At 41.0% G+C, this 26,540-nt stretch overlaps 1 protein-coding gene and 1 pseudogene across 6 annotated transcripts in view; one reads left to right on the plus strand and one right to left on the minus strand.

Moving 5' to 3' along the window:
• LOC145443853 (uncharacterized) overlaps nucleotides 1–18,555 on the minus strand; it is a 90,645-nt gene extending 72,090 nt beyond the window's left edge. For all 6 annotated transcript variants that reach the window (XM_080321815.1, XM_080321814.1, XM_080321812.1 and 3 more), the window contains exon 1: nucleotides 18,398–18,555. In XM_080321815.1, the coding sequence (XP_080177941.1) occupies nucleotides 18,398–18,526 (129 nt within the window). In that variant the 5' untranslated portion in view covers nucleotides 18,527–18,555. The remainder of the gene's footprint in view (nucleotides 1–18,397) is intronic.
• Nucleotides 15,572–17,687, plus strand: LOC145443403 (uncharacterized; annotated as a pseudogene).
• Nucleotides 18,556–26,540: the final 7,985 nt, after the last annotated feature.

The raw sequence follows: 26,540 nt of genomic DNA on the forward strand, positions 1-26,540 counted from the left end.
GACGTTCAGAAATTGAATTTGGATATCGACAAATGTATGAGCGACATATTACAGATGAACATACCCCAAGAACGAAAATTAGCCTTATATAACGACGCGCTAAATCGTTATCAAATAAAACACGACACATTGAATCAACCGATGAAAATCGATATATCAGAACAAAGGAATCTATTTTCGGCTAGTGAGTTGGACGCACTGCGACGTCTGATCAAGGGTGAACCATCAAGGATTCCTACACCATCATCGAGTAGCCAACGAAGCAAAGTAAAGACTCAGCATGCCAAGACGAAAAGCGGTCGTACACCCAAGACCCCGAGACGATACGGATGGGAGCCATACTAAGTATTTCACGCCAGGGCTACCCGGTAGTTATCGCGGTGCATACGTATTCTCTAGAGGGCGGAATAGAGCCAAAGTCAAGGAGTTTCTTTCGAGCAAGGACGCGTACACAAAACATTTTCCCTACCGAAAGAAATTTAAGAGACCTAGAGTGATTACGTCCGGTCTTGGTGTTCAGTATCAAACCGATCTCATGCATATGCAAAATCTTTCAAAAGAAAACGATAATTTTAAATATGTTTTGGTGACGATCGATTGTTTCAGCCGATTTTTATATCTGTATCCACTCAAAAACAAAACCTCGCAAGGTATTATTCGCGGATTCAAGGAGATATTTAAGGATCGTATACCTCATGTTATTCAAAGTGATCAGGGTTCTGAGTTTACTAACCGTGCGTTTCAGACTTTCTTGAAAGATAACAATGTGCGACATTTTCATACAAATAGTGAACTGAAAGCATCGATATGCGAGCGTGTTATTCGTACTGTGAAGCAAGTGTTATACCGTTATTTCACGCATAATAAGACTTTGAATTATGTCAGTGTCCTGTCCGAGATATGTCAGGGGTACAACACTACTTTTCACGTGGCTATAGGGTGCCCTCCAGTGGATGTTAATTATTCAAATCAAGAACAAATTTTCCATAGGTTATACGGTGACATGACCCCTAAAAAACCCAAACTAACTATCGGCACACCCGTCAGGATTTCGAAATCACGTGGTAATTTTGTGAAAAGTGCCTTGGCGAGTTGGACCGAAGAAATCTTTTTCGTATCTCAATGTCGTAAAGGTGACCCTCCTACTTATCAATTGAAAGACTACCATGGTGAAGTTATAGACGGTCGCTTCCAACGTGAAGAATTACAACCAATAACTAAAAATAATAATATTTACAATATCGAAAAAATCCTGTCTACTCGCGGGAAAGGAAAGAAAACACAATATCTTGTAAAATGGTTGGGTTACCCGTCTAAATTTAATTCCTGGGTTTCGGATTTGTATAAATAGACACCGAAAATGTTGTTCAACCAAACTATGGATTCTGATTCCGTCTCATCTCGCATGGGTCAAGTCTCGAACAGTCTGAAAAACCAGATTGTGTTTATTGTACAGATTTGTATGTTAGTGTGTGTAATCGTGTTTTCGTTATATCAAATTTCTGTCGGGGTGGATCGTGAAATATATTTAACGCTACTGTCTTCTTCACTTGGGTATTTATTACCGAATCCATCACCTCACCGTATATGTTGAAAGAAACAATAAAATGTTGTTGACTCTACCTTCGAATGCGAGTTTGGATAAATTTCCGAATACTAGCACAGATTTTCAAACGGAACTTTACAAAGAATTAGAAATGAATCGCCATGAGCTGGGATTGTGTGAGCTGACCTTCCCCCATGATTTTCAACCGCGAATTGAAGTGACAGCGAAAAGTATCGGTTTTGGATTTGTCGATGCGAATGGATACACCGATCGGTATTATATTCCCGAAGGCTCGTATTACAGCATCGGTGAAATGTTAGAATCGTACGAGAAATATTACATGGGGGACATTTTCATTTTACAAGGATTCGGAGACTTTAGAATCACATTCAGAAGATTAGTCACGAGTAAAAAAAGACACAAGCGGGGTGTACCCATAAATACCGATACCGCAGACTCTAGCGCCAAACACATACCCCGTACCACGCATGATTCACCCGAGCCTTACGGATTGATACCACTTGGTTCTGTGTTGGATACAATAACATTTAGACGTGTTGTATCTCGTCGCCGTGGAGTGGTAGAATTTATCTTCACACCCGCGATAAAGTTGGAACGGATTGATAAGGTTTATGTGTATTGTGATCTGATACAACCAAGACCACACGGTGACAAGCTGCAACAACTTTTACGGGTGGTTACTGTAACCGCTAAACCGAATGAAAACCAAATCAACATATTCCCAAAACCATACTTCTTTGCTTTAGCGAAAAACAATTTTAGAACAATACGAATTTATCTACGTGATGCGGCTGGCAACCCCATTAAATTTCGAAAAGCACCAGTGACAGTGACCCTACGCTTCCGTCGTAGAGCTGTTGATTCAATATGAGTTACATCACGTTGTCTGGCACCCAGGGCGAATTCTCAGCGGTGTTACCGAATGAAATTATTTGTAATGAACTCGCGTTGATGGATATGAGTTTTGTCAGTGAATCTCTTGCTCGAATTATAATCAATCACGATCAAGCACTCTGGGAGCTACATAATGAGAAAGACCGAATAGTAGATGCGTACCTAGCACCACTTGGGAATTATGCAAACAACCTCGAGTTGACGCGAAGAATATTATCTGAAAGTTTCAAACACTGTTTCACCGAAAGAATCAACGATGAACTTTTCCGAATTCGTTACTCGAAACGTATCACACTCCACCCCACGGATATATTCACGAATTATTTCAGTGTAGTTGATCAAGTGTCGACACCGGTATGTAATGTCACGTCGATCAAACCTAAACCAACTCAACCCCACCTCAGATATCTTTTTGTGTATATCAATGTACTACGACATCATCCGGTGGGTGATTACATGAGTCAATTGCTTCGCGTGATCCAAGTAAATAACGAGACGTGTATGAGACAAGAAGTTGTATATGAAAAACCGTTTTATTTCCCAGTGTCGATTAACCACATCCGAGATATAAAAATCACCATCCGAGACCAATACGGTCAGTTAGTACATGATATAGAGACCACATTGACACTCCACGCACGATGAAAATAGTGACGTTAACCACCTCTATGCTTGGTGCTGATTTTGAACACAGACTACTCACCATCAACAACATCCCGACGAGATATTGCGAATTAGCCCTCATGGAGATCGATTTCACTTTAACCGAACCGGCGATTGGTCAATATTTGTTTGTGTATTGCGATATTATTCACCCTCACTTACTTGGAGATACGTTAGCGCGTTTATTACGAGTTATACCGCTGACACCTGGTGATGTCACACATAATTGGGTAGCGACAAATCCGTATTATTCCCCTGTTTCAAAAGATGTTGTAGATTCTGTATGTCTTTACCTCAGGGATGAGTTTGGGGAACCTATAAATATAATAAGTCGTTCATTGCAAGCTACATTTAACATTAGGAAGCGATTATGAAAGTTGTTTTCATGTGTGATCATCATTCTGTCCATCGTCATTATAACCAGACAGGTGATGGTTATGGATATTTCAGTGGTGGAGTTCAAGCCGGTTCCGGTATCGGGAGTTTGTTTAAATCACTCGGTCGTTTAGTGACACCTATTGCGAAATACGCCGGTGGTCAATTGTTACGGACTGGCGGTGAAATAGCGAGAGATCTATTACGGGGTAACTCAATCAAGTCTAGTGTTGTCAAGAGAAGTAAACAAGCTGGTGGTCGAGTGATTGATAAAATTTTAACCCCAAAAGCTATAAAAAGGAAAAAAACAAAGTCAAAGAACACTTCATCCAAACGTCGTCGTAAACAACAGGATATATTCGACTAAGAAATATGTTGATGCATGCGGGTTCCCGAGAATGTCATAACTCGGGGTTAAACATATTTAGTATACCCCACACACAAACCAGTATTGAGGAATCGCAATATGTCGTCGTCAAACCCCATAGTTTAGGTAATGTCATGGAAGTACAATTACCAAGGACGGATCGATATATGGATCTACAAAACACGTTCTTGAGATTACGTTTGAAGCTCACTAAACGCGATGGAACTGATTTAGCAAACGATACACAAGTGGGCCTGGTCAATAACATGTTGGATTCTCTTTTCAAACAAATCGATGTAACTATTTCAAATGAGGTTATCACAAATTCGGATAATTGTCATGCCTACAAAGCTTATATCTCTCGGTTGTTGAATGATACACATGGTGCCTCGGAGAGTTTTGTGCAAGGTCAAGGTTTTTATAAAGATGTCGCTGGATCTATGGATGTTCTTGGTGCAGCGAATACTGGATATGTTAAACGAAAAGACCTTACAAAAAACAGCACTCCGCTAGAGTTGATCGGAAAAATTCGAATGGGTCTTTTTGAACAGTCTAGATGTATGTTGGATAATGTCGACATGAAATTAAAGTTTACACGTAACGAAGATAATTTCTGTCTGCTCGGTGATGTGGAGGATGTGCAAATTGTTTTACTCGAAATGGAAGTGTATGTCAAACAGATGAAGATCGCCGAAAGTGTAAGCTTAGCACACAAGTCTGTATTACAGAAGAATACTGCAAAGTATCCCTGGATACGCTTACAAATGTCGACTCATACATTCGCGGCGGGCTTGTCGAAAATTGATAGAGAGTTAGTTAGCGGCATCATGCCAAAGAAGATCGTAATTGGTTTAGTCGAGACCACGACATTTAACGGTGTTCGGACCAAAAACCCATTCAACTTTAAACACTTTGATGTTCAAAATCTTTCGTTAAGTGTGGATGGGCGTCAAATTAACGGACGCGAATTTCATTTCGATTTTGATAAACATGGCGGACTCGAAGGTTATATGACACTATTCTCTCAGACAGGTCGCTGGGAATCCGAGGCACCTTTAAATATTTCACGCAAAGATTATGTCAACGGATACACTCTTTTTGTGTTTGATTTGACACCCGATAATAGTTTGGGATGTTATCAACTTCATAAGACAGGAACTGTGCATCTGGTTTTGACTACGTCGAAGCCTTTACCAACCTCCGTAACCTTGTTATGTTTGAAGGAGTTTCAACATCTTCTACAGTTGAATCAAAAAAGACAAGTCGTCGAAATATGAATACGTCTGAGATCAATGATATTCTCTATAACCATCCCGATACGCGAAGTCTATATCTAGGAACTTATCCAGTAGACCAATTACCAAAGAAACCAACTAGCGGAAAATTCGCTATCATCATTAATTACGACGAGTCGAGTTTGCCTGGGTCTCACTGGGTGTGTATATACAGAGATGACGATACTCATTTTCATGATTCGCTAGGTTTCGGACCGCTAAAACCTCAGATAATCGAATTCCTGGAGCCGGATGAATTTTCCGTGACTGGGAAACAGCTACAGAGTAAAACTTCGGATGTGTGTGGAGATCATGCTATCGCATTCTTGATAAAAAGAGCTCAAGGGTTTTCAACCGAGGAATACTTGGATAATTTTGGTGATGATAAAAAAGTGAATGATACGATTGTGCGTGCTTTTGTGAAGAGTTTGATTTCAGAGTAATAAACGAATGTGTAAATGTGTATACTTGTGATTCTTGTTGCGACTGTGAACAGCAGACTATTCTGTAGGTGCGAAACAGCGGTATGGAAGGTGCGAATAATCCGATCTGAAAGTACTATTCAGCTAGCAATCAATAGCGACGAAAGAGAACACGATCGGTCATTTGTCACGACTAAACTACGAAATGAGAATGGTGACTCGTACATATTCAACACCACGCGAGAGATGTCTATACTCGAAAGTACGAATCATCGCCGCGTCCATAAGAATAACGATATATCATTGTCGCACTCACCGTAATTTAGAATATACACATTAACTAAAGACCAATCACATGACTATTTACTTGATACATATTCAACACCGTGCCGCCGCGCCTATACCCACAACGTTAGTCAAATCATCTCTCCTGAAAGGTCACCATGTCACCGCGCCTATACCTGAAAAGGTATCCATGCCACCACGAGTTTTCACGGCACCGTACCGCCGCAGCCTATACCCGAAAAAGTAACCGTGCCACCCCCGCCATAAGACACAATGGCACCGTGCCACCCCGCCATAAGAGATAAGGGTCACCGTGCCACCCCCGGTTTTCTCGGCACCGTGCCACCCCGCCATAAGAGCCCCATAGCCGTTCGCGAGCGATCGTATATACTACTATCGTATTGAACTACATATGCCAGCGCGACCTTCTGGTACATGTGTCGTTATCTCTATAGGCCCACTGCTACAGCTAGTCAGGCTATATGAATGAGACAATTGCATGCATTTCCAGGTTGCTTTTATTTTGTTAGCGTTGGTGAAAGATCTATTAAGTAGGAATATAATGTGCAATGCCAGTGCCTCCGGACAATTTCAGCTCATTTGTAAAATACTGAGTTGTCTAATTTGATGGAGGACTGGAGTTTAGTTAAAGAATGTCTGAAACAAAGCGGAGAAGGGTTATACCTGTACTGCAAAGAACAAGACACAAGTCCACTACTCAATATTCCCGTTCGCTCATTGCCCGAAGACGACCAAAACGCAGGACTGTCCTGTTCAAACAGTCTAAGAGGTTGCCATAGTGAGGAATATGACAAGGGTACCTACTGAGCAACATTGTGAAAATCCAACAAGTGCATGATACAAGACTTGCTCTTGTAACAACAAGAGAGTCAAGTGAAGGCAATGTATGTTTCTGAAACTCAATGAATTTATTGTGAGAACATTTTGAATAATCAAACTTTATGAAGCAGATTATGGCAAAAAATAATCAGCATGTTATAACATTTTCGTGGCTTGCGACAATTGGTATTATCATTGAAAAGATGTTGAGAATTCCACGTAATTTTCTATCTGTATGCTGAGGATAAGAAGACAATATTGCAGCCAATGCTTCATAATTTGTTCCAAATCTGTCTTTTGTCAACTTTCCATCCCAGTGTATAGCAGCATGATTGGGTAGGTCTTGTTGGAATGATTCAAATATATATTATGTGGAACCTTACGGCGATTAGCCTTTATATGTCTCTTTTATACTTGATATGGATAGCACAAAGGCTTCAATATTCCCTCCGCATGCCTGCATGAAAGCACTAAGTACCATAGTTGCTTGGTTATCAGTCAATTTTAGGCGGTCCAGCTCATCAGTAATATGTTTCTTTCTTAACAGGTTTCGAGGAGCTTGAAGTTCAATAAATGAAGGATATTTGATTGCAGCATCATAATCAGAGGGTGGTGTACTGGTTTCCTTCCCAGGTGACGAGGACATTAATGTAACAAATTCATCACTGGAACTTATGCTCGCAGATGCTGAAACAGGTTCCTCACTGATCTCAGCCTGGCTTCTTTCAAAGGTCTCATGTTTTCCTGCGAGTCGTGCACTGCGATAATACTATTGGTCCTCATAAAATGCGATGTCTTCATTTTTCTGAGATGGCGACAACTGCGTCGCAATGTCCAAGGTCTCCCAACTTATCGAGTTCATCACAATTGACATGTTCTTTTGAAGATTATTAAGTTCAAGCGGCATGAAGTTTGGCAACCTCTTCCCACAGTTTGATGAAGAAATTCCTGTGTTTTGGTAATCTTAGGGCAGTTTTCTTTCAGATATAGCAGATATTTTAGAACTGGGAGTGACTGATACAATCAGATGACTATCCGCTCGAATAGTAACCAGACTTCGATCTTGTTCTTGGTGAATCCGGCAATACCTTTCTCCGCTTTGTGTCAGGCATTCTTCTTCTACTAAATTGCACTCTACCATCAAATAGAATTACTCGTTATGTTACAGATAAACTAAAATTGAGGTACATATTAATGACATTACATATCATACACCTTTCAATACATTTACTGCCTAAAAAGTAGCTGCAAATCTCTGCATTTGTTCACGACTTTGCAACCCAACGGCGCTCCTTCGAAGTACGATCCATAACAAACCAGTGTCACCCGTGCAACTAATAAATGCTTCCCGTGAACACGATAGACAGGTTTTGAACAGGAAAACGGAGATACATCTGATATTTATAAGACAACATTTAGGTACAATTTTGAAAACAAATATACTACCTTGCAATTCCTTACTTCTGCACAACCGTTTTCAACTGATAACATCAGAAAAGCTAACTGGTTACACGGTCAACACTACAGAGCACTACGTCAACGTAAGCACTCTGGTGTATCAGCTGTAGTAAGGAGAAATGACCTCGGGATCTTTGAGGAAAAGGAAGATAACGATGAAGATGTCAAGATGACCAAAATTGCTCATAAGTACTAAACCATCGTTTGGATCACAATGGTCAAAGTTTCCTGACAATTTTTCAAATCTGAACAACCCTAGTGCACAGACGAATCCCGCAAATTGGTCGCGGCCCCACGTAACACTGATAATACGACTTGTTGAATTGCAACTGAATATTAGCGTCAGAATGGTCAGTTCAAAAGGACGACGTGGTTTTGCGTTTCAAAAGGAAGGGGTTTCGACACCCCCCTGGCTACGCGCCTGCCGCCACCCCATGCAAAAACAAAAGTCGGCGTCTATGGTGGGGATATTAGTGTTTGGGGAATATTAGGGTTGAAGGTGGGTTAGGGTCAAAATTGGGGTTAGGGCATCCCAATATTAGGGTTGAAGGAGGGGGATATTACGATTGGGGAGGGGTGAAATTAGGTTTGGAGGAGGGCTGGAGGGGGTATCAGGGTTGGGGGATATTAGGGTCAGAGGTGGGTCAGGGTCAAAGTTAGGGTTAGGGTATCCCAAGATTATTGTGGGGAGAGACGATATCCAACCCAAATATCCCCTCTCCCAACCGTAATATGCCCCTCCCTAATCTTGGGATACCCTAACCCACCTCCAACCCTAATATCCTCCACCACCAATCCTAATATTCCCCATCCCCGAACCCTAATATCCTCCAACCCTAATCCTAGGATACCATAACCCAGGGGCGGGCAACTTCTCCAAGTCGGCGGGCCGGATATAAGAAAATTAAGTACTTGGCGGGCCAGATTGCTGAATCGATACATTATTCGCCCATTTATCCACGTATACAAGGAAGAAATCGTATTTAATGAATGTATTTTAACGACAGCGATGCAACTTCAAAGCCATTTCTCGCCAATAATGACGAAGACAATGTGGATTTGAGAACAGCACTGTCATACAGCAGGGGTGGCCAATCTTTTTGCCAGTCACGGCCGCATTTCGACTACTCATGTAGCCTACGGCTGCATTCCAGGGAATAGGCCTAGTCGTAATGAACTAGCAGGACGCCAAATACTCACGTTAAAGTGTCTATGTCCATTTCCGGCGAACTCCGTACTAATCTATTAAATAATGTAGGCTGTTCATAGTCGCAGCAAGCGCGAAAATTTTTTCAGATTCATTCATGAATTTCGTCATTAAAATTAGTAGTTCTACATATTATTTCTCATCCCATGTGATCAGATTCACCGGTAGAGTTGGTGGAGGGTCGGTCAGGGCAGGCCAATTAATATTAGTCACTTTGTTGCATGCTGTTCTTTGCATGACTTGCCCTCCCGTCAGGATTGTCGGTATAGTGAGGAGCACACGATTCCGAGTTGGTATTTCTATATGTGGCGCATCTGTTCGCAACTGTACTGTGGGGCTCTGATTGCAAAGTGCGCAACTATATTAAAATTGAAAAATGAAGTCGCATTGAATCGTGCGCTGCGCGAAGAAACTTTCAAGAATAATTAAAATCTTTCAAGAAATCGGGAGTCAATTCGTAAATTCAAATTCCACGTCGACGGCCGCCAAAACCTACTAATTGAATTACGTGTCCACGGCCGCACAAATTTGCTTCTACGGCCGCAGGTTGGTCGCCCCTGTCATACAGGTACCACCATGTCTGCTTCTCTCTGATCAATCAACACACGGTGCAATTCATCATTAAGATTTCAAGGCGTTCAATAATAATAATAATATTAATAATATAATAATTTATAGAGCGCCGAATATAACAATATATCATTACTACACTAGGGCGCTGTACATAAAAGGCAATAAAATATAAAAGTAAACGATATGTATAAAAGACGAAGTGCATAGTTGTAGGGCGGAATGAACACTACTCTAGTTCGAACGCTCGTGTGAATAAAACGGTCTTGATTTTGCGTTTGAAAACATATAGCGAGTCACATAGTCTGATAGAAATTGGAAGATTGTTCCACAGAATGGCGGCCGAGGAAGAAAAGGTTCTCTCGCCGTAGGTCGATGTTCTGACTCTTGGAACGGACAAGAGCTTTTGCGACTGAGAACGTAGCGCTCTTCCGGGATTATACATTGACACTAGCTCACGAAGATACGCTGGTGCACTTCCCTCCATGCATTTGAAGACGTACAGAAGAAGCTTGTATTCAGACCTAAATTTCACGGGTAACCAATGAAGGGATCTAAGAATCGGTGTTACGTGATCACGCTTCCTTGACCGAGTTACCAAACGAGCAGCGATGTTTTGGATCTTTTGTAGCTTGTCGATGCAATTTTGGTTTACCCCGTAAAGCAGAGCATTTCCATAGTCAAGCCGTGATATCACCAGCGACAGTATTATGGCTTTGCATGCATCTTCAGATAGGTAGTTCCTGATTCGACTGATCTTGTGGATATACATGAAACAGATCTTTGATGTATAGTCGATATGTTTTTCCATTGAGAGCATGCCGTCAAAGTGAATACCTAGGTTACGTACGCAGGTCTTGGCTTGGATGGTGCCTGGTCCGAATCTGATGGTGAATTGATTGTGGTCGATGGGGCGTCTGGTACCCCAAATTTACCAAGATATCAATGCATTAGGATTAAGTAGGTGACGAGATAGCGTGGTTGTTAAACTGTACGGCCTGTCTATCTCGATATTGAATTCATGCGGGCCGCGACCTCGAAATTTGAAATTGGCCCGCAACCCGTTTTCAGTTGGCGACACTTGGCATAATCGGTGTCTTACAAAAGCCTAGAAGTGTGCGCCGTGCTACAAGTCGACAGTTACGGAATCAAAAATAAGAAATATCGGCCTGGTGTAAATGACCATTGTGGTCGACAAACACCATTATTACCACAAATGACATTAGGGTTCAGTACATCGTAAATGCCGATAATGCAAGTGTTCTCGCTTCGACGAACTTACGCGTAAGCTCCACCCTCGCTCGCTGTGCAGTGTGCATACATGTGTATAAAAACATCACTAAAATGTATGTGAGCAAGTAGCGGGGAATCTCGGAAGACTGGGGCCGGCGGGCCACATTATCATGCAAGACGAAAAACTGTCCGCGTGCCGGACAAAATCCCTTCGCGGGACGGATCCGGCCCGCGGGCCGTATGTTGCCCACCCCTGCCATAACCCCAACTTTGACCCTAACCCACCTCCAACCCTAATATCCCCCTCCCACAACCCTAATATCGCCCACCTCCAACCCTAATATTCCCCCGAACCCTAACATCCCACCTCCAACCCTAATATCCCCCTCCCCGAACCCTACTACCCCACCTCTTCCAACCCTAATCTTGGGATACCATAAACCAAACTTTGGCCCTAGCCCCTTCCCAACCCAAATATCCGTCTCTCCAAACGCAAAAACAATATATTTCGACGTTTATAAAGTTTGACGTGTTCATGAGAAACATTCATTGGTGATCATGGTGCACATTGTTCGATGTCTACCTACTATCGAAGAAGTGCCAAAAAATTGGTGCAAAATGTACTTAGAGCAGTATGGTTGATAATAAGTTTGATTTTAAATTTCATCTTTATTCCACCATGAATTAGACAGTTTCACAATATTTGGAACTTGGTGTTTCTTTGGCGCCACCTAGAAACATGGTTCCGAGTGCTGCTACAATGGCAACTAATGTGCTTCTTTGATTTTTATAGGCTAGGCAACATACCTAATCAAAACACTACACTATGTTGCAAGAAAACAAAGAAGAGACGGAACTTGGCCCATGTACAATTGGCTCACTCACAAATAGCATTGTCCATTGTCATTCACCGACCTATTGCAGGAAAAAATTGCTCGAGCCTCTGAACGAGCTTTCGGCAACGGAAAAAAAATTGCTTTTATGGCGATAAGGCATAGGTAGCACAACTGGAAAGGTTGGTGTGAACACATGCCTTCATCATGAAGTCTATTACCTTCAAAAATTTACAAAAGTTTCGTCTAAACAATGTTGCGATTTACTTGGAATTTATTTAAGAAAAATGTCAAAACCCTCGAAAGGAACATACATTATTAGTTTGGATCTGGCGATTTAATTAAGAAAGAAATATGAAGCAATTATACCAGCTTTGAAAGTGTGCTATACATGTCTGAAGCAGATGAAATCTGAGACCGAATCGAGTGATGACGAGAATATGACGCTACAAACACTACACGGCGATCTGCCTTCGAATACACAATTTCACCAGATGATAAGGCAAAGATCCAAAATGTATTTTCTCATGTCATGTCACCATTTCATGTCACCTTTCCTGTAATTGTTATCGCGTCATTGAGAAGTAATCGCAATCGCAATCGATTACATTGATGAAGTAATCACCCCATGTCTAATTGTAAGCCTTCGGTAACGCATCAGGCGGTGCCCTGCATGGAACACTGCGAGTGTGCGGGATTCTTCATCGAGTTCAAGCTGGTGGAATACAGACTGGAAAATCCAGCTAACTGAAGGTTTTGCAACCTGAAAGTTTGGCTTTGATGTCTTCGACACGTGGGATGTGTATGTTGGTTGGCTTTACGCACTTGGTTACTTCTCGCATGTCAAAGGTGACCTGGATGTTGCCGTCGTCCTTTGGAGTGAGGACCACGTTTGAGACCCATGGAGCCGGGCCGTGATGTTCCTCAATAATTCCGTCTTTTCCCATTTGTAGAGTTTCCCACTCATTAAAGTTTCAACTTTCAGTGGTACTATGTAGAGGCGTGTCTGGCAGCTGTGCTCATTGTAGGTGACGACCCCGTTGTAGTAGCCAACGCATTTTACAGGCTTAGAACCATACGGCTGAATCCTCGTTGCTGTTTTGCGCAGCGTCTGTCCTAGCTTCTCCGCTTTCCTTTCCGACATTCAGATCGGCGCCTGTGTCAGCAAAGACAGTCAGTCATTTTTCAGCAACGATGACCTTGACTGTGTATTTCGGTTTTGTGGTGCACTGAATAACAGGCCAGTTGGGCGGATTTGCTGGCTGGAGTGCTGACCGCTTTCTGTGCGCTTTGTGACGAGAGTCTGTCGGAGGCATTCCTTTTTTTGTTTTGCACTTTGTGCACCCGTTTTGATTTGGGTGATTTGCTGCAATCAGGCTTCTCGGACATATTCTTGTGTTCCGGTTGAGGCTCCTGATTCATTCTCCAGACAGGTCTCTGCCTGGGTGATGCTTGTGACTTTGAGTCACTGTTAGAGGCGGAAATTTCTCTTGATGAGATCGATTTGCATCTGGGCTTGTTAGAGCTTCGATTGCGCTCTTCGGGGCCACGCTGTACGCGTTTCGTAAGATTACTGCACTAATGTAAGTGCGAGCGGCAACGCATATAAGCGGTCTTCACAACAGCAAGTTGTGAGGCAAATCTTGTGTGTTCGCTGTAGCGAGAATCGGGATATAACAAAGTGCACTACCTGTTAGTGAATGGTCGATACTGAAACTTTTAGCTTTTAGATTTTGATCACATTTTCGACAATGAGTGAAAAGCCCTCATTGTTTGTATAGAATAATATGGTCTGAAGCGACAAGTCCAGTATCTATTAGTGACTGGACGATGCAGAAACTGTAAATTAACACTGATAGATACCAGTAGCCCAATTGAACCTAGACAAGAATAACTTTCTGAAGTGCATATCACATTTGATGCCAACAGAACCAGGGCATGGTATGGTATGGAATGGAATTTTCCATACTCCATACCCGCCCAAATCGTTCCATACCATAATTAACAATTTTCCAGGCCATAGCAATATTCTTCCATACCATATTTGATACTTTTTCCATACTTTCGCAACTTGTCCAACCTCTGAAGGATGATCATCCTACCAAAGCGCAGAAAATTATTTCCAAGTTCAACAAACTGATAAAAATATTCCTGTGACTTCTACATTCACAGAGTCTACGATTTTAAAACTCCCTTGGTAGTTTACGTAGTGGAAGTTACGATAAGCGAAATGCAAGTTGTAATGTTACAGTGGTCGAATATCATTCATTTTTATGATATTTAGATCGAAACAATTAATATTATTTTACTTCATATGCGCGTTGCGTAACTTTGTTGTCTTCAAATAGATGTCGACTGGGATGGGTGAGTCATGAATCACAACTTGAGATATAAACATTGACGGTGAGCGATTTTCTGAGGTATGCAATCAATTTGACAAATCGAAAGAAAATGATCATTATCATGATTCTGGCAAAACTGTCAAAGTATGGAAAAAGTATGGAAGTATGGAAAGGATATTCCATACCACACTTGAGAAATTTCCATACCATACCAGGCATACCAAGCCCTGAACAGAACACTTTCTACAATATAGTGTAGGACAGTGGTTCTCAACTGGGGGTTCGCATACCCCTAGCGGTCCACGAAGCCTCTAAATTTGCAACAGGATTGATAATTACGAGGCAGTTTCGCTTCATTACTGCTATAACTTCATGACTCGCATTAACAGAATAGAATGGCCGTCTCAGATGAAATATCCTACTATGCAAACTCATTTTAATTGCCAATAGCCTACTGATACAAACATAATGCTGTTTAGAGATGCTTTGTTGTGGTTTGTGGAAAAAATAAAAAAGTTGGAATAGTACGGTCAATCAAATGTTTCAAATGTTTGCAAAAATCCATTTTTTTCTGTTATATACATATCCACTATTGCAGAACAACATAACGATTCACTACTAGATAGAAATGACTAGGATTAACATTATATGTTCAATTAAAAAGCTGTGTCTCAATTTTGGTGGTATATATGTTGCGATCGTACCCAAAAGGGACGTCGGAAGCGTTGCTCGTTATTTTACCATTTGCCACCACCCATATCTGTGGAAATAAATATTCGGCACCCGTTCATATCAAATCGCAGGCGCGAGTTTCCAAGACACGACCACGTATTTCAAGAAATGCAGCTGCAGAAATCGCTACCGTCTATCCAAATTCCACATAAATAGTGTGATGTTATTTTCAAGAAAAGTCATTTTGTTCCTGTTTGTCACTAGCCTGCAGGTAATATTCACAAAACACAGATGACGTTTGCACGATAATTGAACTAAACCTTGGGGGTCCGCGTGGGGTCCATGATGGTTAAAAAGAGGTCCGCGAAGACAAAAAGGTCGAGAACCACTGGTGTAGGATATTTATAATGTAGGCCTCTATATATGTATAATGTAGCCTAAGTACATCTTTTCTCAAGCAGTCAGTCACTGGCGCCATGGGCATATTATTTACTGCAATTTGATGAATATTCGTCAGGGCTAATGACATGATCACTGTTTTGATGATTTTTCGGTCAGAGCTAGTGGAGATGCTAGTGGCAGTAAGTAGTCTGGGGAAGAAAATGAGCAATGTTGCAATATTAGCTCTATGTGGTCAATTATATATTTCAGTGTTAATTTATAGTCCAAAATAGGCCTGAATTATGATCCTTGCATATGTAACATCATGTAACTAAAATTTGGTTGAGCCGATTTTTTGATATCACCTATACCATATTCTTTGATAAAACATGTTTCTGGCATTTTTTGCCACGAGTGTCGTTTGAAAATGTCATTTTACGCTTTTTTAACTTCGCGCACCATGTTTTCAGTCTCATTTATTGAATTCCCATTCAACTGTGACGTCGCATTGAGCCATCATTCAATTCATAATAGTTAGTTGGTAGTAACAATCATCCTCTCAGTCTGGTTGCCGGAGAACCCGTCCCTACCAACTCGGCCCTCGGAGAACCCGGCCCTCGGTGAATTCCTCGGGAAATTTAGAAATTAAGTGTATTCACAAGTATTAATATGAATTAATAAAGTAATAATGGTATTATCAACTGATTTGTCGGTCTTGTAAGGAGCTCAGGGCATGCGTAGGTCACGCAGTCACGGCGTGGGATATTAGGGTTGCCAGAGGTGGGATATTAGGGTTGGTGGAGGTGGGATATTAGGGTTGCCGGAGGTGGGATATTAGGGTTGCCGGAGGTGGGATATTAGGGTTGCCAGAGGTGGGATATTAGGGTTGCCAGAGGTGGGATATTAGGGTTGGTGGAGGTGGGATATTAGGGTTGGGGGAGGGGGATATTAGGGTTGGGGGAGGTGGGATATTAGGGTTGCCAGAGGTGGGATATTAGGGTTGCCAGAGGTGGGATATTAGGGTTGGTGGAGGTGGGATATTAGGGTTGCCAGAGGTGGGATATTAGGGTTGGTGGAGGTGGGATATTAGGGTTGGGGGAGGTGGGATATTAGGGTTGCCGGGGTGGGTTAGGGTTGGGGGAGGTGGGATATTAGGGTTGGGGAAGGGGGATATTAGGGTTGGGGGAGGTGGGATATTAGGGTTGCCGGAGGTGGGATATTAGGGTTGCTGGTGAATACAAAATTTCCCGAGGGCCGGCTTCACATTTAATGCATTTTTAATTCAAAATTGTTCGAGGGCCGCATTCTCCGAGGTCCAGAGTAGTCGAAAAACACCGTGAATACCACAGCAAGTAGACCACGCGTGCTTGATATGCAAAATTTCCCGAGGGCCGGGTTCTCCAAGGGCCGGGTTCTCCGAGGGCCGAGTTGGTAGGGACGGGTTCTCCAAGGGACGGGTTCTCTGGTAATCCTCAGTCTCAGTTAGTCAGTATTAACTACAGCAAGAAATCTCAAATTCCTTTTTGTTTTGTTCGGTTAATGCATTGATTGTGGATATAGTGAGTATAGTCTCGTCATTACCGTGAACATCACAAATGTATCCTGCCTGGTGGCTGTTTTGCTATATCTGTGGTCTGTATATCAGTTTGAAACAAGTCAAGTACAAAATATTGATAGAAGTAAGGTTTTTTTATGCATATTAACTTTACTTTGGCATGAAAATTGGAAACCAAGATCTATAGCACTGGGCATTTCATGTAATCTGCGAAACAGGCCAATGAAATATGGATGGTTGGCTTAATGGAGATCGCCATTCAATGTCATTTGCTATTAAAGAATCTGAAGGGAAACTCGAAACCTTGAAGATAACTGATATTTCTGTATGAGTGACATTCCAAGGTTCCGAATAACTAACAAATGACTTGACATTGCATATCCTTCTATGTCAACCGCTTAAGCACCTGTTACGTATTGCAGTAAGTTGTCACTGTCCAAACTACCAGGCAAAAAAGCTCCAGAAGACTCGACAGGGTTTAAAGATGCAGAAAATGACTCCGATGAAGATTTCAACATCTCTCATATATACTGATATATATCCCGAACCAACACGAACTTTATGATTTAGTTAGGACTCCCTAAATCAAATGTGGAACTTCCGACTTTGAGGTTGAAACTAGGGCACTTGTTAGATTCATCGTGTCAATGTTCTTTGTCGAGAAAAGGGCATGAACGATTTTCACGGTATTTTTCTGTGGCATGGCATGTTCTCTTTGCTTATGCGGTAATGTTGACAATCTTTTGTAAAGAACTTGACAATAAAATTTCTGAAAGAGAAGCAAGAGCATATTCAAAGCATTTTGATAAGTAGTTGAAAATTTTCTTGAAAATAAACGAAGCAATGAATAAATATACCTCTGGTAGGCTAAACAATATGATCGAGATGAGAGCATGTCCTTGAAAACGTATTACCTGCACTGTCACCTTGATCTTTTTAATTGAAATATAGGTGATGTAAGTGTAAGCAAGGAGCATAGTGAAGTGTTTCAGCAGGATATTTATGATTTGGAAAGAAGTTTCTAATGGAGGTGGAGTTGCATCATAATGGGGGATTATTAGCGGTCCATAATACTAACCGATTTCCCAGTTTATAGACGCGAACCATGGAAACAAAACCGCTTCTGAAGATTTTTTAAGTGTTTGCATCCTTTCATAATCGATGGTAGCCAATATTTGTGCATACTCCTTTTTGTTAGCCTAGTGTTTTTGTAATAAGGAATTGTGCTGATAGCGGATTATTACATGGCAATTTTGAGTAAAACGAGAAATCAGAAAAAGTGACATTTTTCAAAGACTAGGGACACTTCAGAAGAAATATTGGTATTTTAGTGATTGGTTTGGAATAGCAAAACACAATAAATAAAAAATTTTACTCGTGTAACATGGTGTAATTCAGGATAAAAGCAGAATAATTTGATTCTGTTTCTAGATAAAAATTACACTGCATTAGTACTTACATATGTTTTTTCGTTTGTCCTTGGATTGGTAAAGTTGAAGACAATAGTTGCACTCGCAGAATAATCCTTAGGGTGCAGATATACACATCCCATGATTGAGAGAAGACAGCAAAAAATATAAAATCGCATTGTATCATATTTTGCTAAATATCTAAACGGAGCAAAATCACAATGTATCTTTGGTCTGTGATCAGTGATCACTATAACGGACGTTTTGGTCGTTGCCTAGCTCAAACGATAGTTCGTTATATTTACTTGATTAGAGTTTTGGCTGTAACAATTTTAGGCTTGTCGAGTAGCTTGCCAACTCGAATTGAGACTACCACCTCACTTTCTTTGCTTCCTATAATCCGAGCCTTCCCCTGAGACCCGGTCAAATGTAACTCAACAAATTACAGAATAGGATAACAAATTTACTACATAGAAAGATCACGTCAACGTCGAGGCAATAGTCACAATAGCGGTTAACAACAGTTAACTCTCTAGGCTCTAAACTTACAATCTAAACAAAATACAATCACCTGAATGATAGCCTAAACTTATACAATACTTACACAATACAAATAATGCCCTATGGTACATTATATCCCCAAATTTAGCCTAACTTCAATCACTGATCCAATGATATTACAAGCAACAAAGCGACTAAACTTCAACAAGTGACTATCAAGACACGAGGGGAAAATCCAACCAGAGAGGGCACTACTGAGCTGTGAGGCTCACAATCACTTGACCATTTCTCGTGTTACATTCCCCCCCACAGATGTAGGAATTACGAGAATACATCGACTTAACCTAATAGCACGAGATATTATCAAGCCAAAGAAAAGTAATTCAAATTACCAATCAACTCATGCCACAATGTCACTATCAATATAGGTCAAATGTTCTTCAAAAGGTTGGTGAGACTTCAGTAAATCTCTCAAATATATCAACATTCTTCAAGTAACATTTTCGAACAACCATCTGTTTACTGGCTGTACAATCAACCAAGTACGAACGAAAAACTGGAACTCCATGAGGAAAGGTTCCACTCTTCTTCTTTGGGAGACATCGGAGTTCGATCCACATCGCACAATGGCATTCACCAGACACTCGATCTTCTTCAAGGTCTCCAAAGCTGTTTCGGTTTGCACCTCCTTATAGAAGAAGGATAATGACAATATGTCAGTGCCAATCCAAATGGCAGCCAACTCCAACATTGATTTGTCCATGCTACCAAACCGAGCAAGCTCTTGAAGACAAGGCACATTATAAAGAGATGCTTCTTCATCAAACTCAGTGCTGTCAGAATACCCTTGTGGATCCTTCAACAATTGCGATGGAAAATTAGCACTCACATTGCGAATCCCATCGTCACCAGTTATGGAACGAGAGCATGCCTCAATCTTTGAATCCAATGCGCAATCCATTGACACCTGTGTCATCAACTTTTCAATATTGGCATCAAGAAAATATCGTTTCTCAAATGTGAATTGATCTCCTGTCACTACTCTATGCACAAATTGCACAGGCATCTTTGCTACCTGACCATCACCAGTTGGATCAGGATGGCTTGACTTGTGAAGTATTGATACTTCATCATGCGCATTAGGTGATTCGGTTTCACCTTCAAACTTTGCATCACGTGAACAACCCGAGTGTTCACACAACAATGTATGTTCCGGAATATAATTATCAACTCTGTTCACATGGAGAACGTCTTCCGGAATACATTTCAGCGCCTTTCCAATATCAGGAAATTTACAAGACCTAGCACTGTCAAATTTAACCATTGTGGTTTGAGAACATTCTGTGTCACAGTCCTCAACGTTGTCATAGTTTCCTTTCAAAATACCAAGGTCCTGAACACAAGTATTTGCATTGATGCAATCTTCAATAGGGTGTGGCGCATGGACAGGATCGACGATAACATCGACTTCAGTGGAATTGAATACTGCAGCTTCAGAATTACTTGGACATTCCACATCCTGACCTTTCGCATCACATTTGTCTTTGCTTGTCCCATTGACAAATACTTGCGCAGTGTTGCCAAGGCCTTTCACAGCAAGTCCAACGAGGGCAGGAGAAACTGGATTCTCTGTATTTACACTGCTTTGCTTCAGAGCAGTACTTTGACAAACAGCCATTTCTTCCGTATTCTTTAGCGAGTATGAATGTAGCTTGTGCACGTTAGCTGAGGATTTCCAAATACTTGCTTCAACACAAGCAAGTTCAAAGTCTTGCTTCAATCGTAATCGTGATGTTTTACGTTCAATCATTACTTTCTCATCTTCCAAAACTTCGCGATTGAACTGATGAGCCAATTTCAAATGAGCCATTTTCTTTTGGATGATTGCTTCTTTTCTCTTCACGTTTACACTATCATGTATGCTGGCAGAATAAGCATTTCCAAATCGCCGAGACACATGACGACTGCTTCCAATACAATTCGAACGTGTATGTTTCGATCTTTCTTGCATGCATCTCTCCAACTTGGTTTGGAATTCATGATAAAATCTCACTTGTTTATCATGATCTTTATGACATGCAATCTTTTCTAGATCATCTTCGACTCCGAGGAGATATAAACTCCAGAGTGTAGAATATTCTTGAAACATACACTGTAGATCACTTTGATGTCTCAGAAGATTGATATTTACGTCTTGGGTCGAGATTTCGTGTTCAATGCTTTCATATCTTCTATGGAGTCCGGCCAACTTCTGAATCAATTCTTCTTCAGACACACACTTAATTCTTGCCATGGTCATTGTTGTTTTTCATCAGTTACGAATTGGAGAGACGTTGGAAACCTCAGTTGCACATTACCGTTTTGACTGACGTGAACTAACTATTTGCTTACCTAGGGCTGGGCCAATCAACAACTCCTGAACTTGCTTCTACTTTCAATTACAACGAGGACAATTTCATGTATGGAGGACACTAGCCTCATATGAGAACCTATATCTCATTCAAATGCAAAATACTTCTGCTGAGAACCCTTGGCTTAGCAGTCAAATTTTCTATTGGGAACACCAGCCGCAATAGTCTCACAAATTTGTATCAACTGCTACTAAAGCTGATTCTAACAATCAATTTAATGTCAGCTCTTCGAATGCAACTAGCAGTTGTCAATGGTACAATACCGGTACTCCACTTGCAGCAATTGATATTCAACAATGGCCAAGTCTATACAATAGACTTGGATATATCAAATTGTGGACGACCGTTTCTATCAAAGGTTGCCGTTTTGATAGTCTTCAAATTATTTCTGAGATTGTTGTTAACTTAAATATAACGGACGTTTTGGTCGTTGCCTAGCTCAAACGATAGTTCGTTATATTTACTTGATTAGAGTTTTGGCTGTAACAATTTTAGGCTTGTCGAGTAGCTTGCCAACTCGAATTGAGACTACCACCTCACTTTCTTTGCTTCCTATAATCCGAGCCTTCCCCTGAGACCCGGTCAAATGTAACTCAACAAATTACAGAATAGGATAACAAATTTACTACATAGAAAGATCACGTCAACGTCGAGGCAATAGTCACAATAGCGGTTAACAACAGTTAACTCTCTAGGCTCTAAACTTACAATCTAAACAAAATACAATCACCTGAATGATAGCCTAAACTTATACAATACTTACACAATACAAATAATGCCCTATGGTACATTATATCCCCAAATTTAGCCTAACTTCAATCACTGATCCAATGATATTACAAGCAACAAAGCGACTAAACTTCAACAAGTGACTATCAAGACACGAGGGGAAAATCCAACCAGAGAGGGCACTACTGAGCTGTGAGGCTCACAATCACTTGACCATTTCTCGTGTTACAATCACTAGGGCGGGGGTTTTTTACCTAAAAAATAGAAAATTTTGACCTAAAAAATTGAAATTTTGACTTTTTTTGACCTAAACAAACTGAATTTTGACCTAACGTATGTAAATTAGGTGTTTTCCCACATAATGTTAAAATTGTACCGCTTATCTTCATTTCTGGTTGGAACTGGCTGTCCTAACGAAGTACTTTGGCCTGAAAAAACGTTTTTGGCTTAGAAACGGGCAACTTTTTACATGAAAAAAACCAATAATTCAAAGAAATCTGGCCCTATGAAGAATTCCAGTGGCTACAATGTGTATTATGGTGAAAATATTTAAAAAAATTTGTAGTACAAGAAATCCTTTCCCATATTTTTGGGTAGAAAGTACATGTCCTTACTAAGAAACTTGCCAAGGACATTCAACAGCAGCAGTTGTTGGTTGACAACACTCAAGTTGTGCGTACACTGCTGGTGACACACCGTGTTGCTTCATTCTGACAATGATGTGTACATCGCAATTTTTCATCATGCGATTCTCAATATAAGATGCACAAGAAATCTTTTTTCAGTTAGGCTATTGCGGTATGTTGACCATAATACCATGTCTACCTATTTGTTTTATTATTTGACCGTTTATGATTCACAATGAGCAGACAATTAGCTGTTTACGGAGGGGGAGGGGCGGGGGAGATAGCGTAGTGGTGACGATAAGCGCCTACCAAGCAGGCGGACCCGGTTCGATTCCCGTCGGAGGTTCATTTGGGCTCCTCTTCCCCCGCTGTCGCCGTTCTTACAGCGACAAAAAAGACCCGAAGAAAGAAAGCACTCACAAGGAATGGAAAGAACTATCCATTTGTTACATTGCATTGTGTCTTATCGCCTTGTACATTGTGTGTAGCTTGTTCAGATGAAAATTATAACCCCAATGTATTGTATTGTATTACAACGGTAGGCGTCAGTGTTGGGATGACTCGAGTCACCTTTTGCATATGACTTGACTTGAGTCACTTTGCTAAAATGACTTGACTTGGCTCGGCGTATCAGAAATGTGGATTGACTCGTGACTCGGAGCAAAATTCACGAGTCAATTTCGAATCATCAAGTAATCTGTGTCGATATAAATCACTGTTTCTTGCATATGTTCGGATTGTTCGGATCGGAAACGCTGGTGTAACCCCCGTGAGAGCGACCAATCATTCACTGATCGTGCGTTTTACAGAGCCTCCATTGTAGTCTCACAAATAAATTGACCTCAAATGAAGTGATCGAAGCTTACGGCTTATGTTGTTGTAAACTAGTAGTAAAATAATTCAATAGCAAAATATATATTTCTGTTCTCTGTTCTTACCTCAAGTTCATGAAATAATATCACAGAGGTGGGGTCTAGTCTACTTTCTTTTCCACACCTTATTTACTACCTTATTATACAACCTATAGGCACCAAACTTAACATACGTATGATTTACAATCTCATCCGACGTCACACCAAATATGACGTCATCAACCCCCTCCACCAGAAGTTATGACGTCTCTAACACGGCCACTGAGCTATATAAACACGACCAGTTCGCGCAACCGATACCCCGCGACGGGTCCGTCTATTTTGTGCATGTCGACTATGTCACAGATATGTCGGAGCTATTTGGACTTTGTTGCAGCTGTAGGTCGACTATATGACAGATGTCGCAGATATATGTCGAGTAAGTCGGCTATGTCGCAGCTATGTTTCCTTGATCCTTGACTGGTAGATAATCCGAGAATATCGACGAAAAACTCAAATAACTCCGCTTCTACTAGCTGAAATTGACTCAAATTTATTTTGCATCGTCTTTGAAGACATTTCAACAATTTCATGGGGTTGACAGAAAAATTTGAATTATTTTTTTAATATTCCCTAATAAATTAAAAATTTTAATCGGATCTGCGGAGTCTTATACTTGTTAGAATTGAACCAAATTTGGTGTGCAGCGTTTTTTAGGGTAACCTGACCATTTAATCAGTTAATGGCTGGAATCCGAAAAAGTTATTTTTGAACAGACCTAATGTAGGTACATATACGAACTTATACCGTAGAATATACTTTATATTCAAATACTTATAACTGACCACCAGGAAAGCTAGACAACACAGGAACCCAATCTTTTTTCGTCTATTGTATTTGCATTACAAATGTTATGACATTGCAACGTATAAAGACAACTAGCATCTGTTTCTGGATCAGACTTCGGCACTTAATACTTTACCTGAAACATATGTAAGCCAATGTCAAAATTAAAATTATTGCAAAATCCACTTCTGCATGCCCGGAGTTGATTACGTAGTCGACATAGGCCTAGCTGCTACATAGCCGACATAGCTGCGACATAGCCGCGCAACATAGCTGCGACATAGTCGACATATATCTGCGACATCTGTCACATAGTCGAACTATATCTGCGACAAAGTCCAAATGACTCCGACATATCTGTGACATAGTCGACATAGCCTACATAGCTGCGACATAGCCGAAATAACCGTTACATAACTGCGACATAGCCGACATAGTCGACATGCACAAAGCCGCTACATAGCTGCGACAATATCAAAACTAGCTCGGCGCATGGGAATAATGACCCGTCTGCAATCTTTGGTTTCCATATCAATACTACAAATCATCTATTTCTCTCTTTTCCACTCTTACCTGCAATATGGAATCGTAGTATGGGGAAGTGCATGAACCCTGCAAAACCGTGCGATACGGCTGATCTCATCAGTACCTTTATGTACCAAACTATCGCCTTACTACCGTAAGCACCGAATTTTGCAAGTTGACAAACTGTATCGCGTCGAAGTATCAAAAGTCATTCACAAATATTTTTCTAATAGTTTGCCTCCTGTGTTTGATGACTTTTTCATGCCTGCTAAAATGTCCACTCCCACTACACGAGATCCTCGTCTAAAGGAAATATCTACTTACCCCCACCCAATAGCAACCTAACGAAGAGATCTATCGACTACTCGGGACCTATCATCTGGAATGCATTACCAACACATATCGGTGAATTGCCTTATAATAGATTCAAAAAAGCCCTACTTGATCACCTCTTGTCATTACACTAACACTGTTGCCCTACCTCGCCCAGACATTGCTTCATTGATCATTTGCTACTATCGTTTGATTTTTATTCTATTTTCCTTTTTTAACTAAACATTTTTTTACGGCCATACTGTTCAGAGTCAAGTGTACCTGTTTGATGCTGGTGTGATCAGACTAGATGACCTTCACGGTCTTATCGATCATTCCTATCTAATACTGAATAATGTGCATGCATAAATTGCATATTTTCTGTACCACCATCACTGGAGTTTGTTATGTATTTTGGTTGGATGAAAATAAAGACTCTCTCTCTCTCTCTTGATATAAGAACCATGCAATGCCCACGCCGTCTTGCTGCAGTTGGGATATTGCGGTACATAACACCATATCACAATGAGCTGAAGTAGGGACCGTCTACAACGGTAGACCTACGAAGTAGGCTACAAGCTGTAAAAGTCAAATGATAAGTTCACCGACAGTGCAAAAGCTGCGATACAAAGAAATGCAGGTTGCAAAAATGTTTTAAACTTTGTAAAGAAATTTGACATTTTTTTACCTAACGCTACAATTTTGACCTAATTTTGACTTTGTTTACATGTCAAAAAAAATCTCCCTAGCGAAGCTTAACGATCGTGTGCGGTACTAATGAGACACAGGTATTTCAAGGCCAACCCTCCCGCGCCGGTACACATGAAGACATGAAGTTTTGGACAATATACGACTGGGCAAACTGCGATGCCAAAAAGATGGGGGGCTATAGAGCCTTGGCCAAAAATGAACGTCTCTGGTTGGCTAAAACCTTCGATAGATGTCCGGTCGTCGAAACGGTTGGCACCTTGGATTTTGAGTACACAGAAGGCGTACAAATGCGAGTCGCAGAGTAAAATAATGCACCGCGAAATCGCATGCTTCAGACATGTTTTGTAGAGATGCGTTCCATACAACTGTTGTCTGCGCGGTCTATATGTCACAGTCACACATATCCCCGACAAAGAGTAACATACCAATACATTCTTATTGATGTTTGTGAGGTTTGGGTCGCGACTAGGGCTGGGCAAAATCGAGTACCTGAGTGATTCGATTCTGAATCACGTAAAATGCTTCGAGTCGAGTATCGCTCATTATGACGTCACATCATAATGTAATAAGTCAAAGTTCACATAAGTACCTTTTATGCAATCCACAAAGAATATAATGCCGGTTATCCATCACATCGAAGACAAACTTAAAATAGCGAAAAGTAAGTAAGTAAATCACAAA

This window comes from Botryllus schlosseri, chromosome 7 (genome assembly GCF_051294905.1).
Source record: "Botryllus schlosseri isolate E-star chromosome 7, Bs_hap1, whole genome shotgun sequence".
Classification (NCBI taxonomy): domain Eukaryota; kingdom Metazoa; phylum Chordata; class Ascidiacea; order Stolidobranchia; family Styelidae; genus Botryllus; species Botryllus schlosseri.